The sequence below is a fragment of the Trichoplax adhaerens genome, genomic scaffold (genome assembly GCF_000150275.1).
Source record: "Trichoplax adhaerens TRIADscaffold_17 genomic scaffold, whole genome shotgun sequence".
In the NCBI taxonomy this organism is placed as follows: Eukaryota; Metazoa; Placozoa; class Uniplacotomia; order Trichoplacea; family Trichoplacidae; genus Trichoplax; species Trichoplax adhaerens.
In genome coordinates, this window is record NW_002060959.1 from 262,351 (window position 1) to 280,187 (window position 17,837).

The following is a 17,837-nucleotide window of genomic DNA, read 5'->3' on the forward strand; positions in this document are numbered from 1 at the left end:
ACGGCATTTTACTAAATATCATGCCAGATACAGTGGTCTGCTTTGCCTCTGTAATTATAAGAAGCAAGTCTAACTAAATAAATTACAGAAGTTCTCCATTTAAAAAATTAGTTGGTAAATATCAAAATCTTTGCAAGGCGAAAAGGTCGGATATTGAATTTTTGAATTCACAGGCAAAATAAATGGAAGTTTGTGAGGTTGATAGATCAAGAATCTTCAAAACTTTAGAAAATTAAGATTTATTGAACAAAACCTCCTTTACGAAGATACAACGTAATCGATTAGCTGAGGACCTCTAACGAGAAATAACTATCTTACCATACTAAACTACTCGCTTATATACCTTTCCACGTTTACAGTCTTAGCACCTTACTTACTACACACTTCAGTATTAGCATCTCAAATACAGAACAGTTTACACCTTTCATGTGAAGCTCTAGTGTGAGCACTGTAGCGCTCCTCTTCAAAAGGATTACGGTTACTAAGCTAGCTATATTTAATGCTTAAGCTTCTAACGAGAATATCTATCACATGTTGAACACAACACCTACGATAGACATTACTAAATATATCATCAACTTAGAATACAATATTACACTGTCTTACAAAATTTTAAATCAAAATAAATCATAATATCACCACTACTGCGCATCTATTGCTACGAGAGCTGAAATTTTAATGTTAATATCTTTCTATAGAGTAAGTACCGTACAAGGTTTATGTACAATTAAAAAACAGGTTAGATGAGTTTACAAATGTACAATTTACGAAATGGATGTCATCTAATAAGATATTGAAACATATATCGTTGTAGATAACAAGAGCCTTTGCTTTAGGTCCATTTTTATATTTCTTGAAGTATCCAGACCGCCATGAATTCTGATACATTCTATATCTTATTGATTGGCCATCATCAAATTAGAGATAGGGTTAGATGGTGTTACGTTCGTAATATATATGATACATTCTATCTTTCAATGAGATCGTACATTTTTGGATTATTACGTTACAGAGTAATAGATGGTAATTAACAATCAGTTAATGTCAAAATTAGTTGTATCTGGTAGAAACAACGCAGTAAATCCGCTTAGGAAGCCTAGTAATGAAAAGATTATCAAAGTTGCTGTGCAATTCTTATTAAATAGTACAGCAAATGTTGTCATGCCTAATATTGATCCTGTATGTCCTACTATATTTAAAATGCCAGTTGATGTTGATCGAACTTTCGTAGGGAACAATTCTGCACTCCAAGTTTTATAAGGTATCCAGGCGTTATTACTTATCGACGTAAATACACATCCCAAGATTAATGCTCCGTATACGTTGTCTATTACAACCATTAATAAAATGCTCAATGCACATATTGTTATCATAGGAAAATAGAGCCATTTTCGACCCACACGGTTAATTAATAAAAGACATCCGATAGCGACAGGTAACGATAGTAAGTTTCCAATTAAAATATCTATAATGACTGTTTTTAATTTCTCACCATTTTGACAAGCTGAACTATTAAGATGTAGACTATGCATTGCATTATGCGATATGTTATGAACATGTTGATGACTATGCCAACATGTTTTTCCGCTTGTATAATAAGAAACGGCACTCGGAAGCCATATCGAAAATCCTTGATCGCCGAAACAAAATCCAAACCATCCCACTGATAGTAGTAACAATCGTCGAAGCCATGGCTGTTTTCCAAAAAATCGAAAGTGTTCTAATTCATGTCGAAATCGGCTGGTTTTGCTATTATTCTCTTTACGATTACTTGCGCGAGGATGAAGTGATGTCAAAGGTAACGCGTATTGCTTATGTAAATCATTCCTACATTTGAAACACGAATTAATTCGATTGATTTTTTTTAATACGAACTCAGCCTTTTTCCTTTCGGATTTTGCCAACGTAAATCGTAAACTATCAGGTAGAAAAAGCAATATACAATAGCCAATTAATGTGGGTATCATAACGATGATAAGATAAAGACGCCAACTCGAAAAATAAATCCCTCCTATCTTGTAGAATGAATGCGGCAATGTAAAAAACGCAACAGTAGAGCCAAGTAAACTCTCGAAGATTAGAAATGAACTCATACATGCACCAGCGATCCCTCTATACTGTCGAGGGAAAAATTCCATTAAATAATTGTAGATAGTTGCTAATAGACCTGCGTGTGAGCATCCTATTATTGCTGCCAAAATCACTAGCATGTTATAGTTATAAGCAAATGCAGAGAGTAGCATAGCTATTAAATTGATCGTCAAAGAAAATAGAAGAATTTTTCTTCTACCGTAAGCATCAGCCAATCTGCCGAATATACCAACACTAAGAGTCAGGCTAATCATCATCGATAGACTTAACCATCCCCTGTTACTTATATTGATATCTAAATCACAAGCAGAAATAATAATGTATCCCATTGCTTGAAAGTAGACATTATATCCTCCATAGCAAAGACCACACGATAAAATAATTAAATAGTGAAATAATCCGACGTCGATGTTTTCTACTATATCATCGATACTTGATATTAAATCATTCGAATCAATGGTACAATCTGAACCGGCGTTTTCATCAATATCACTTATTAAAGCCGTTTCTTCACCGTCTTCTCTCTCTTCGAATTGATTCTCGATCGTCATATTTGTCGATAGCTATATAAAATCAACCGATATAGAAATACAGTGATTAAATTCGTCAAAAAATAAGACAGGAAACGAACACGCAGCTTACGATCACCATCTTAATCGTAAGAATTTTATTTTAAGAATTGATCAATGTTCCTTTCTAATAGCTGATACAACGATAAAGAACGATTAAATGTGACTATGACAGCTAAAACGTACATATGAGCGATATTGTCCAGGGAGATGCGGGAAATTTCGAATTTATGGTACCAACGTACTGTACCAACAGAAAGTGGTCCTGGTCCTGTAGTACTGTACACTATACTGTACTCAGTGTACTGTACTGTACTGCACAGACTGTGTAACTAACCATGCATATCCCCCGTTATTAATAATGCACTACGTAACGACATGTAACAGTACTGTACTGTACTGTATACATAAGTCTCATTTGTACTGTAGCGGAAACGCTCTTCAGAAGAAGAGTAAGAACAGTGTACATATGCAGTAGTGCTGTAGATCATACTGTGTAACTTTGCAGTTTGCACGTAATTTCGAAATTTCCCGTATCTCCCAGGACTAGTATGTACAATGCATAAGAAAGAAAATTACTCGTAAGAGTGAAGTTTCCTGTATCATACACAACCCTTCGTCGATTTAAATTAAAACCAACAACGTTCTCCATGAAGAAAATCTTATCAATCGCTTCTTAATCCCAAATGGATTAGTAATACAATGAACACTATCATTAAGTCATGTTTGCAGAATCGAAACAATATGAATGAAGATAATATCTTGCTACTGGTATGGATAAAGTGATTTAAATCTATTATTAATCTATGTGGGACCCAACTTTGATATGAATAAAATCCATCATGCCCTTGCGAATTATCGGTTATTTCAAAGAAGGAAAGATTATTGTCCGGATGGTTCTTTGGCATAATTTAAATAACTCGTCTTTTGTCATGGTAAGTAGGAAGATTGTAACAGCAAAGCATTTGGTACTTGATAGTGAAGAGTCGCTGATATATCTTAAACTTGCTACTTTAATACGTGAAAACACTCGCTAACGGGCTAATCAATCTTGCTAATAATGATACTGCAATCATTTTTTGTCTACTCTAAGCATTAGCAAGTCTATCAGATATGCCATCACCATTACCATAGCCAAGTAAATAAGATATACCAATCCAACACTTATTATTTATTTCTATTAATTTCTAAATTGCATATTCCAACAACTACGACACTGATCGCTTGATAAAACAAATAATAACCATTTAGGCCGAGTCCATAAGCTCGAATGATTGTATCGTATAATAAAATAGTCCAATGCCTATAGTATCTAAGATCTAATCGGTACTAGATGTTAAATTAATCGAATTAGTGACGTTATCTAAACCATAAAACTCTTCATTTGAACTTGGTAAGGCTGCTTTATCGTCAACATGATCGTAGTCTTGATACTCCCTCTCAACTACATTGTTAATGGTTCTAATGTGTGAAAGTTCCAGAAAATTGTCATAAGTGCAAAAGAAGGACTATACTCAGATAGTCCTTGGTAGAAGTTAGACGAACCTGACTTATGTAATAAAGTGAAATTTGCAAGAAACTGCAGTTCTTGATGTATTGTTGACGATCACTTTATGACATCATTTTACATTAACTGCAGTCTATTATCTCTAGTCATCTGTAATGAAGGTTAATATTTAGTATTCTCCTTCATAGAATATTTCTTTATTTAGTAATGTATTGTAAGATGATTTAAGATTTTAGTGTAGGACTTGCAAGTAATATCCAAATTAATGTAGATGATAGTGGAAGGATTGTGTCAGACAGTATAATGTTATACCTATTGCAAGACTCACTTAAACGGCTTTTTAATTTATAAAGTAAAACATATTAAATAAACTGGTATTGTTCCCCTAATCTCTATCTTGGTTCAAAGTGTCACCAACCTTAGTGTATCTTAGCAAAATTAAGCTAAATTATTACACATCGTATAGCTTTCATTCTTCTGTTTTCTTACTCGAATGAAGTTAAATGCTGGTTTTTATTATACAGATTAAAATATACGAGCTATTGCACGTGTAGTTATATAATACGACCACAAAGAATTCTGAATGTAAACCTTTGATATTTAAAGCTACTTCTTATCATTTTAATAACTATTATATGTAAATAAGTAAGTGGCTATTAAAAGTATTATCAGCATTTCCAGTGAGAATTTGCACGCAACAAGTTTTACCACTATTTTCGAGTAATGAAAGACAAAGCCAAAACTAAGCTGTTATGCTTCACAAGAACAACCTAAGAGCCCAACGATAGTTACTTACTGAATCCTTTATTTCGTAACAAAAGCATTACTTTATTAACTACTATAACGCAATTAATTACTTAACGTAAGTTTTAATATAGAAGAATATCAGCGTTCGTATATTTTCCTCTTATTTTATTAATATTCATAATATGGTCCAATATCTATAAGTTTTCATGTAAATCATAATCCATATTGAAGTTAAGGCGATAGACTTTTCTTTCTTAGTCTTTGAATAGGTGGCTAAATACAGTCCTGTAGTATACAAGCCATAAGCTATTCACGATACAAATAGCGTTTTAATAGCATGATGTAGTTACTGTATAAGTTTATCATCGATAGACTTAACCATCCCCTGTTACTTTTATTGATATCTAAATCACAAGCAGAAAGAATAATGTATCCCATTGCTTGAAAGTAGACATTATATCCTCCATAGCAAAGACCACACGATAAAACAACCAAATAGTGAAATAATCCGACGTCGATGTTTTCTACGATATCATCGATACTTGATATTAAATCATGCGAATCAATGGTACAATCTGAACCGGCGTTTTCATCAATATCACTTATTAAAGCCGTTTCTTCACCGTCTTCTCTCTCATCGAATTGATTCTCGATCGTCATATTTGTCGATAGCAATATAACATCAACAGCTATAGAATTGCATTGATTAAATTAGTCAAAAAATAAGACACGGAACAGATACACAGCTTACGATCACCATCCTTAGTCGCACGATTTTTACTTTTTAGATTTAATCAATGTTCTTTTCCAATAGCTGATACGATGATAAAGAATAATTAAATGTGACTATCATAGCTAAGATCTTGCAGATGGCACTATTGTCCAGAACTAGAATGAATATCGCGTAAATCAGAGAATTTCTTGCAAGGGTCAAAGTTTCTTCTATCATGCAAAACACTTTGTAAAGATGTGTTAAAATCAATTACGTTCTCCATGACAACATTCATGTCAATCACTTGTTAATCCCAAATGGATTTGTAATAGAATGAACACCAGCATTAAATCATATTTGCCGGATCGAAACTATATGATTCAAGATATAACGGTTCTATCGGCTTAGCAAAAGTAATTCAAATCTATTGTTAATTTATATAGGTTCCAACCTTGACGTGAATAAAGTTTGTCACTCCCTTACGAATTGTAGGTTAGATCAAAGGAAGGAGAATTATTTTCCGCCTGATTTTCTAGTAAAATTCAATAGCTCGTCTTTTGATAAGGTAAGCAGGGAGGATCGTAGCAGCAAAACATTTATCAATTAATAAGACTATCATCGATAAATCTTAAACTCCCTACTGTTATAAACAAAAGAAACTGCTAATGTGTAAATTAATCTTACTAATAATGATACCTCGATAATTTTTCATCTATCCTAATTCTTATCCAGTCTATTTAATATTCCATCACCAAGACTATAGTTTATCAAATAAGATACTCCAACCCAACCCTTACTATTTCTATTAATTTCTAAACTGTACACTGAAACAGCTATGAAACCAATCGTTGGATAAAACAAATAACAGCCATCTATGCCAATTTCACAAGTTCTAATGATTGTACTATCTAATATAATAGTCCAACATCCGTGGCATCTTGTCGAAGCTACATGTTAAATTAATTGAATTGGTGACACTGTCTAAAGCATAAATTTCTTCATTTGAGCTTGGCAAACTTGCTTTATCATCAACATTATCGTAGTCTTGATACCCTCTCTGAACGACATTGCTAATGGTACTTCGAAATAAAATTATACTGTTCTAAAAGATATCAAAATCTATCATCAATTTACGGCTTACAACTAAATAATTTTTTTTTTAATTTACACCTTCAATCGAGAAGAGCGTTTTCGAATCTACAGTAATTTACACTCATAAAATTATATTTATTGTAGACATCACCGCCTTAGCCCCTAACATCAAAAATTACTTGTTGCAGTCTAACAACTATAAGAAAAATCACTAATACATGAAATCAACTACAAAATGCTCAAAAAATTACTCGTTGCAGTTTAGTTACTGTAAGAAAAGTCACTAACGCATGAAATTTGTTGGATTCAGTTAGGTCATGCATTTAATTCTTATGTGAATGATAGCCTTCAAAGATGAGCTCTACAATTAATAATAGCTTCTAAGTTGCTCTTTATTTGTATGCTATGGCTACTGTAGCAAACTATTTAAACAGCATTTTCTATTTCGCAACGAAAACTTTAAGACTATGGCTGATTAGATTTCACGTATTTTTACCATGAATAGTACTTAGTGACGTTATTCTTACCTGTTATGGTATATCATGCGTCCCAGAGACTCATGATATACTTCTACGTAATAAAATTAAAAATTTTTTCGAGCTCAAACGTAAAATGCCTAAATGAATCGGTTTTCGTGGCTTAGCTATTTGTTAATCTGAATTCTGTAGCCACTAGTAAATCCTGATATTTATTTACAATATTTTAAAAATTAATTTTTGCAATTAGTACGTGATCCTATCGTGGCCATCATGCATGGAAATGTAACATTTTGCATGGATTTTTGAAAACTGCACACTTGGCAACATTAATGGTAATTTAAGCGTAAAATAATATTCTACTCATACTACTACATATATTATTAATTGTCTTACTACTAAGTCGTTATAATTATTGGCAGTTTTCGCTATACTGAAACTTGTAAATGGCTACGTCTAGAATATTAATAATTGCACCGTACTGAGGTGGTCATGAATTATAAGAGCGATCACTGTAATTATTTAATCGTTCTGACTAGTGTTAGTGTCTGAAAGTTTTAAGCGTATTTTGGCTAGCACATTAAAGTAATACTCCAGTAAGCGAATCATCGAGTTAACTTTATGAGGAGGAATGAGCTGGTCTTCATCCATATAGATCCCTAAGACTTAATTGGAGATCTTAATCGACCCTAACAATCGATTTCAAAGAGCTTGGTTCCAGATGACAAAATTAGCTTTTAACAGTAACTTACCATCAAGAATCAACGGTAAATCACAACATACAGTAACAGTATCGACTTTGAAAAAAACTTTTCATACTGTAATTCATTGCATAAAATTACGCCATTGGTAAAGATTTTATTAAACACTATGCATCTACCATAAATCGGCATAAATTATTGGTGTAGTTTGATAACAGTATGAAAATAAACTATGCCTAAAATTATTAAGCTTCGATGACGCAATATATTTATTCCTACGAGAATTATAGATAGAAGAAAGTTATCATTAAATAAACAATAGCCTGAATCTGTTTTTCATTCATATGGTAATGTTGCAATTAGTTTATTTATAAGCTTAATATACTACCGTAATCACGTTACAACGTAATACTAATTTTAAATTACTACTGTAGCGAGTTGAAATCACTGCAACCATATGAATAAGCTATTTGTTGTAGCATTTGTATTTCATTAAAAAGGTTCTACTTATCAATGTTTAGCTCTTGCACTTTCTAAGAAGAGTCATTAATAAGGCCATTAAAGAATCTAGAATACTTTACTTTGTCAAATATAAAATCATTACAGACCACTTCCCATATGATGTATCGTATATATCGATATATCACAGCTATTATCGTACGGTTAGTCTCACGTTTCGATGATTTACCTGCAGATTTTATGCAATAGGATAATTTACCATATATTTTCGTCGAAATAATCCCTCATCACAGCATAAGTAAAATTAATATCGAATAAATAAGACCTATGGCCGATATTGCTTAGATCTGCTACAACCAAATTTTATTGAAAATATACGGAAACGTAATTAGACGCGATTATTTCTTATTATATAATATATAGATATTATCATACATTATGTTATCGAACAAAACTGGTTCCAACAGTATCAAGGTCTGGAGTTTGGGTAAATTTTAATTGCATCTATTAGTTAATAAAGCGTAACTGCAATCGTTCATTTCTTTTTCTCAGTAATTCTATTACAGTCACCTTCGCTTTTGCTAATTTTCTTTGTTTATGAATCTTTTAATATTAATGTATTATAACTCTAACTTTAGAATGAATATATTACAAGTTTGATAACATTACTAATTTACCGTTTCTAGAAAATGACAATCTCCTCTCTAGAGCTACAATTGTTACTGATGCTGCCTAAAACACTTTAAAAGCATCAATTATCCTTTTTAGTACTAACTATCTCTCGAACATCGAACCGCTAGAGTCAAAATGACAATATGGATGTCTGATCCTGTTAAATTTATTATTTCTAGAGTAGACCTTAATGACAACTTTGAATTCGTTAACACCTAAACGTATAGGTAGAAGTATATTCCATGATTTCTATCATAACCATTCCAAATTCCATTTGCTTAACCATATAACACAATTCAAAGTACGATCGTACTTATAAATGTTATTGCTCAAAATAACAAATTTTATTTGTCCAAAATCATTTTAAAACAAGAAGAATACACGTAATAATTTTGAAAATAGGTGTACGATAAGCCATATAATCTTCACCACCTAAATCAAGTTCTCTACTCTATCATCCATTTATCCAATATCAGTATTAGTTGTATCAGGTAGAAATAATGCTACAAATGCGCTTAGCAAGCAGAATGAAGAAAATATTGTAAAGGTAGCTATACAATTAGAATAAAATAGTGAAGAAAATATTATCATCCCTAGTATACCTCCAAAATATCCTATAAAACCGACAATACCAGCCGCAGTCGATCTGAATTCAGTACGAAACAATTCTGTAGTCCAAATTTTACAAGGTGTCCATCCATTAACCGTAATAGACGTGAAAATACATGCTAAGATCATGACACTTTGTGTATTATCGAATATTAACATCATTATAATACTTAAGCCACTTATGGATACTAAAACGATGTATAACGCTTTACGGCCAACACGATTTATCAGTAAAAAGCATAAAATTGCAGTAGGTATTGATAGCAGATTACCAATCAAAACATTTAGTACGACAGATTTTAAACTTTCGCCAGATTGACAATCAAAGTTAGTAGAAAGCATAAAATGTGTTGCATTCCATGATAAATGATTATCTTTACTAGCATGATGATGCCAACATGTTTTACCACTTACATAATAAGCAGTGACTGTTGGAACCCATAGAATAAATCCCTGCTCGGTGAAACAATATCCAAACCACATAATAATTAGTATCAGTAATCGTTTACGCCAAGGTTGCTTCATAAGTTTGCGAATATTATCCATAAAATCCTTATAGCTATCGTTTCTAACATTATCATAGATATTATTTAGTCGTACATCAAGATGATTTAATTGAAAATGAATTTCTTGATAGTAAGAATCACTAGCAGAGTTAAAGCAAGAGTTAATTTGATTAATTTTATTTAACACATTTCTTATGCCCTTTCTGTCATTGTTAGCTAAAACAAATCGTAAACTATTAGGCATGTATAAAAGTATACATAAACTTAATAAGGTGGGAATAGTTCCAATCAGAAGATAAAGTCGCCAACTTGTAAAGTATATGGCACCCATAGGGATATAAAATGAGCGCGGTAAAACAACTAGGGCAATAATACTTCCAACTGTTGTTCCAAGCGTGATAAATGTAGATAAAACTGCTCCAGCTCTACCCCTATGGCGTCGAGGAAAAAATTCTGTAACATAAGGATAGACTGTCGTACTAATACCAGCACAGCCTAGGCTAAAAGCGCCAGTCATAATTACAAACATGACGTAGTTATAAGCGAATACACATCCTAATATACTAATCCAATTGATTAGTAAGCAGAGAACGAGAATTTTTCGTCTTCCGTAAGTATCCGCTAATTTGCCAAATATACCAAAGCCTACAGTAATGCCTATCATAAAAGTCAGACCTACCCAACCTTTATTATTTCGGTTAATATCTAAATCGCATGCTGCCACTACTATAAAGCCTAATGATTGAAAAAGCAAGGAATATCCACCGTAGCCAAGCCCACACACTATAGTAATTACATAATGAAATAATCTAATATCGAAAGCATCTACAATCTCATCTATCTTGGATGTTAAATCGATCGAATCGGTCGAGTAATCTGAACTATAAAGTTCTTCATGTTGGTCCATCAACACCGTTTTTTCATCATTATCGTCGCTTGATAAAAGCGACTTCTCAGTAACCATAATTTAAAAATACTATAACATAAAATTCCAATCTTTTAGTAGAAAAATATGAAGCTTGAGCTACCTAATGATAATCTTACTTAAATATATTAGCTCTTTTAAATCCTTCGATGTTAAAGAGAGTAAAAATTTTTTCCTGATTTAATCCATTTCGATATAACAGCAATAGTAATATTTAACCTTTTAACTTATACTTAACATTGTTTATATAACAAAAAGCTTTTATGCTAACCTTGCAATTGTATAGGGATTCAATTAGACACTAAATCGTAAAGGTTCGATGATGAAATCAATCGATTCCTTGGAGAATTACTGCAGAAAAGTGTAATCGCGTCATGAACAATAGTCTAAAATTAACAAACTATCTTTGGGGTTTTCTGGTAGCGAACATGAGGTCGCTACCGGCGACTTCAAGCTTATACATTATAGCTATCATACTGTTTTCCGATCACCATCATCATATATCAGAAGTAGCTTTTCAATAGCTATCATTAGTTATACTTTTAACATAAAAGTTCAATGTTTTTAGCGGAAACATATAGTAATAATGAATTTATTAGTTTAAATAACATAACAGTTATTAAATTCAAACACTAGGAAATTAGGGAAAAACACCAGTTTATTTAGAATTTAGAAAACAACTTATAAAAATCAATTAAAAATTATAATAAGGGCAGAATTACTGCCTCAACCAATCAAACTACCTACGTAAAATATGATCTACTTACGAATTTATGAAAATCCAAATCTTCATTTTCTATCTTGAACTAAGACTTGAACCACTTTTCTACTGAACTATGCCACCTTTTAAATGCTATGCATAGCATTTGGTGGGATCAGACTATCAAATAACTATTCTAAAAGATCGGAACGTTTGGATTATACCGTATTCAATAACGAAGTGACATTATTTCTACTGCATTTTGTAATCAAAGTTGGCTACAATTTTTGTCATAGTTGAAGCATGAGTATTATACTGACTAAATATATCACATACTTTACAATCTAACATCGTGATATTCTTATCAAATTATGCTACAGAATATTCTTAAGTTCTAAACTGAATAAAGTAGTCGGGTTTACAATATGTGTTACAATGCTTAGTTAAACCTACTGTGGTTAAACCAAATTAAGTTATTTTTTAAGCTACAATACTTATTTAAATAATAAAAAAACTTGAAGGAGAATTTTTAAAATTAACCTGCATTACAATATTTAGCGTAAGTAACTCCGTGATGTTCTCGCTTAAATATACAGTATCTTTTAATGTTTAGATGTTGATGAGCGAAGAGCTATATCATTGTAGTGCACTAGTTCCACACCCCGTCATGTTGCTGACGAATCGTGAGCTCAACACTCTTTTAATAAACAAATATTATATAGATTGTAGTGTAACTCTAAAAAAATTCTTAAATACAGCTTATTGAATTTAAAAGTTACATTCTTCGCTAATTTCTACAATCAAAGGCTATTGCATAGTCAAATATACTAGTATGTGTTGTATCTAATCCTACAATTTCGTTCTCAGCATGTGCATTAGCTGTAAAACTATCAATGCTAGCGATTTCGTTAGCTACAATAGTCACAATGTCAATATTTCTCACGTTACTTCATGACAGCATACATACTGCTATACGGTAAATATCTGACGCTATTAAAGTTTAATATGAAGTATCCTTTATCTACTAAACCCTCATGTATTTCTCTACTTAGCAACTAAATCTGCTATTACTGACTCTTTGAATCTTCTAGCGTGTTCTTGACTTAATCCATTCTGATAGGACAATGTTACGAACGTTTAAGCTCGGACGAAAGAATCCATCTATTCCAAAGGGAATTACCGAAGATAAATGTAGCTGCGTCATTATCTCTAGTTTAAAAGCTTACTTTGCATTCAGATATTAGCATAGTCAGAAATAAATTATCCCATATGACTTTTCTACTTCATAACCATGGCTTTGTACTATTCATGCTTCACTACCATATGCATATACGGTTGTTCTTACATAAAATGATAGCTATTACTCTAGACTAGTTATGCTTCACTTTTATACGATATACGAGTTTTTCTCACATGAAATAATTGCTACTACCATAGACTATTCATACTTTACTTTTATACTGCAGTACAAAAGTATTATGGCTGACTCTTACCTTGCACTACTGTGTTATGTGGTATCGAGCATACAGCATGTTTCTGTAACTATACATTGGGTTTTCATTTAAGCCTAAATGGCTTAATGTAATTTTTTTCACTTTGATTTTATGGGAGTACTAAATGCCTATTGAAGCCATCTCTATATTATAAAATATGATTTCAAAGAGGTTCCGACTTTAAGGCAATTGCTCTACCGTGAGTAGCTATGTTAGTGATGAACTCCTGAAAAGCAGATTATGATTCTGGTTGCGAGAGAATAATATTTTATCTCTACGGTAGACTAAAAGCCTTCAATAACGATTAATGATATACATTAACAATGGTGACTATAAAATTTTAAAGTAGTTCAGTATCCAAAAAGCAATTGTTAAAGATAATCATTTGCCATATACTAATAAAAGTGCTTCAAACGATGATACCTTATAACTATTAGAATATACTTCCTAGATAATTTTCCTTCAGTGCAATCAACTTTAATTAACTATTTATTAAGCAATAATAGGATTATCCAATAAAGACAGTACAAAGTGAAATTGTAAAAACTGCCCTTCATTTTATAGTCTACAAGTTGTAGCAGTATAGTAGTAGGGCAGTAATGTCAATAAAACTCAAGATAAATGCTCAACCATGGCTGCATCATTACTACTATATTATCAAATAGAAGAGTGTTGAATAGAATTGTTTAAAGAACTAGTTAGAAAATAAAACTTATATTATATTATGTAATTACAAGTTTGCGATAAGCTCGTTAAGTACGTAAATACTAAAATTATCGTACAATGAAATTTTCTGATATTGATAAAATATATCTTACTAAATTAATGCTAAATGTCAAGCAAGAAAGTATTGAATTTCACTACACTAGATGGAGAGATTTTTTCACTCCAAAGAATAGCGTTTAAACTTAATAGGAATGCTTTGCCGACTAACTAGATGTCTTTGAAATCCTTACTATTTAATCGGTGTGCAAATTAAATTTTATTGCAACCTTATCTCCTTCTCCATACAAAAAATTAAACTCGGTTAATTTTATATCGTTTCTTTCTTTCCTACTATTGTATTTGTTGATTATTGCAGCGATTACTGCAGTGAAGACTTTGAAATGTTCCAAACAGAAAATTTTAGAAGATCAGAAGCAAGCTAGTAACAGCCAACTACATATTATAATCACAAATGCTATTAATGTATCGACAATTAACAGCCAAAAACAAACTTTCTCAATAACACAACTGTCACAATTTCACTTCTGCGACAAGGTAACGTACAGTAAAAGTCTATAAGTAGCTACTGACTTAAACGCCCTTTTACTTAACGTTAAACACACACAGCAAAAGACTGTAAAGAGGAAACTTTAATTAGCAAAGATATATCTACAACTTTTTACCGCCACTGAACTCAAACGTTCCCGTTTATATAGGAACCGTCTAATTTGTAAGCAACAACAGTATTATTGTTATTCCTTGCTAGGAGAAATATCTCGAACTGAGATGTTCCTTACATAGCTTTTCTATCAGCAAATATTTTGAATCTCTAACTCATACTCAATCTTAATCTAAGCTCGTAGGTTATCTAATTTAACTATCTTCAATTAGAACTTGAATCATCTTATTGCTATCTGTCACACAATAACAATCCACATCAAGTATGTAATGAACTATTAAAAACAACATCCACGTTAAGGCATTACTTATCTTACCTAGCACTACAAATATGGATATTCTCCATACTAGCTACTACTGTACTTATTATATTATCCTAATGACAAGGTAACACCGTAACAGCAACTTGTTCGGATAATATTTCTATATCATTCCTTTTCAATGAATAGCTCAGGCTATACAAGATAAATAAGAAAAGGAACATATCAAGGTTTATAACTCTTAGATTCATAATCCAAGTCAAATAGTGGATTTCTTAGATCTCATTCAATCACGAATGAGTTAAAGTCATAAAGTACAGTAGATGAATTAGATTAAATGTTGTTGGTTCAAGGTAGCATTTAAATCCAATAAAAATGAAATTATTTAAGATTAGGATTAAATTCTCTTCGTACCCACTTTTTTGTCGATTCTTCTCTACATGTTCTGTAACTAGGAACAGCTATGTCTCTAATCAAGGTCATTTCTATTTTATTAAGCGTGCTGCTTTCAGTAGTTTGTAACTATCTTATCCTTATAATTATTCTCATAAAATGTTGTCATTCTTTTCACGAAAATATCTTTATCACTTATTAGCTCATTATCCAATGCCTAAGTCGGTAGTATCCGGTAGAAATAATGCTAAAAATGCGCTTAGAAAGCCAAGTGCGGAAAATATTGTATATGTAGCTATGCAATTAGTATAAAATAACGCTGCAAATATCACCATGCCTAGTGCACCTCCTAAATGTCCATTTACACCTATGATGCCTTGGGCAGTTGCTCTAAATTCAGTACGGAATAATTCTGTACTCCAAATTTTAAGCGGAGTCCACCCGTTAGTCATAATAGACGTAAAAATGCAAGCTAGGATGAGGACGCCCTGTAAATTGTCGATTATCAATAATAATAAAATGCATAAACCACTCATAGACGCTAAAATAATGTATAATGCTTTCCGACCGATACGATTAATAAGTAGAACACATAAAATTGCGATAGGTATGGATATTAAATGACCAAGAAAGATATTTAATATCACTGTTCTTATATTATTACCGCTTTGACAGTCCGAAGCGACATTTTGTGATGAATGTGTAGTATACCACGATAGATTGTTATTCTTGCCGCTATGATGATGATGCCAACATGTTTGGCCATTCACATAATAAGCAATAACTGTCGGTAACCAAATTGTAAGCCCTTGTTCTGCGACGTAATATCCGAGCTGTACCAAAGACATAAGCAATAACCGTTTACGCCAAGGTGGTTGCAGAAGTCCCCGAATATCTTGCAGAAAAGTATTTCCTTTATCATTTTCAATATCATCACTCATTTCTTCTATTGGTAAATTGCGATGGCCTACTTTACAATAAATAACTTGTTGATAGGAATCGACTTCAGTCTTATAACAGCTATTAATTTGATTAATTTTATTTAATACGTCTCGAAGACCTTTCTTATCGTTCTTAGCTATTACAAATCGTAAACTTCTAGGCAAAAATAACAGTGCACAAAAACTCAATAAAGATGGAACAGAGTCTACAAGTAGATAAAGTCGCCAATTTGTAAAGTATATCGCGCCAATAGGGCTATAAAATGAATGAGGTAATATAACTAACGCGATAACAGAACCATAAATATTACCAAATATTAGAAATGACGATAAAACGGTAGCCGCTCTACCCCTATAACGACGAGGAAAAAATTCTAACAGATAAGAATGAATAGCTGCAACAACAGCAGCATGAGTACTACCAACCAAGCCAAACATGATAACAAGCATTAGATAGTTATAAGCAAAAGCACTTGCTAACATTCCTATTAAATTTATTAGTAACGCGATGACGAGAATTTTTCGTCGGCCATAAACATCAGCTAACCTACCAAATATGCTAGCACCGATAGCAAGGCCGATCATATAAGCTAGACTTAGCCAACCTTTATTATTTCGATTAATGTCTAAATCGCATGCTGAAATAATAACAAAACCGATCGATTGATAAAAGATAGAGTATCCACTATAGCCAAGTCCACATATTAAAGTGATAATATAATGGAATAATCCAATATCCAAAGAATCGACGATCTCATCTATTCTGGATGATAAATCAATCGATTCAGTCGAGCAATCAGAAGTATAGAGTTCTTCATTTTGGCTCAATAAACGGGTTTTATCCTTGACATTATCGTTATCCCGAAATTGATTTTCAACCGCCATTACTGTAAATATTTTGTAGTAAAACTTGGCATTTTAACGGAAAATATCAATCTTGCTAACGAATTTTACTGCTTTTTTTAAGCGAATCGCCTAAAACTAAACGTCGAAGAGTCCAAAAAGAGAAATAAATGTCTAATAATTCGATTCGTACCGAAAAAATTGGACAATGTAACCGGGATAGAGCGCAATGTGGCAATTCTCACGAGAATTGTTTTCTTTAATAAATACCTTAGGTGAGTTAATAATTAATACGGCTCAACAGTCACCGTATGTAACAATGCTAGTAGAGAAACTAATTGGTTCAATTCATAATGTGAATGTCTAATGATCAATGATTAGCTTTGCTAAATCTCAAGAGGATAACAGTTGAGCATGAATAATTTAGCGTTAGTAATCGTTACGTTGGGCAGCAAGTAGACTATGATTCTGATTAATTTTAGAGTCAATATCTAAAGTACTGATATTTACTAACGGCCAGTTATTCAGTACCCTAAAATCAGTCATCATCAATAGAATTGTACTGATTGATCCTATCTAATTTTAACACAAAGGAATTAGCAATTTTGAGCTTATTAATATCGCTATTTTCGTGAATAACTTAGCAGCCACTACAGTTGTATTTTTATAGTATTGCTGCTTGTAGCATCACTTCCTATAAATAATCTAATTTTAGAAATAAGTTGTAAATCATAGTATGGAACTATACATCTAATTTA

The 17,837-nt window shown here is 32.2% G+C and overlaps 1 protein-coding gene across 1 annotated transcript; it reads right to left on the reverse strand.

The window, feature by feature from the left end:
- Positions 1 to 1,055: 1,055 nt before the first annotated feature.
- TRIADDRAFT_596 (uncharacterized protein) lies at positions 1,056 to 16,971 on the reverse strand (the record flags this gene model as incomplete). Its single annotated transcript, XM_002116710.1, has 2 exons — positions 1,056 to 2,307; positions 16,784 to 16,971. Coding segments are annotated over 2 exons (1,440 nt in total), but the record flags the coding sequence as incomplete, so codon positions are not given.
- Positions 16,972 to 17,837: the final 866 nt, after the last annotated feature.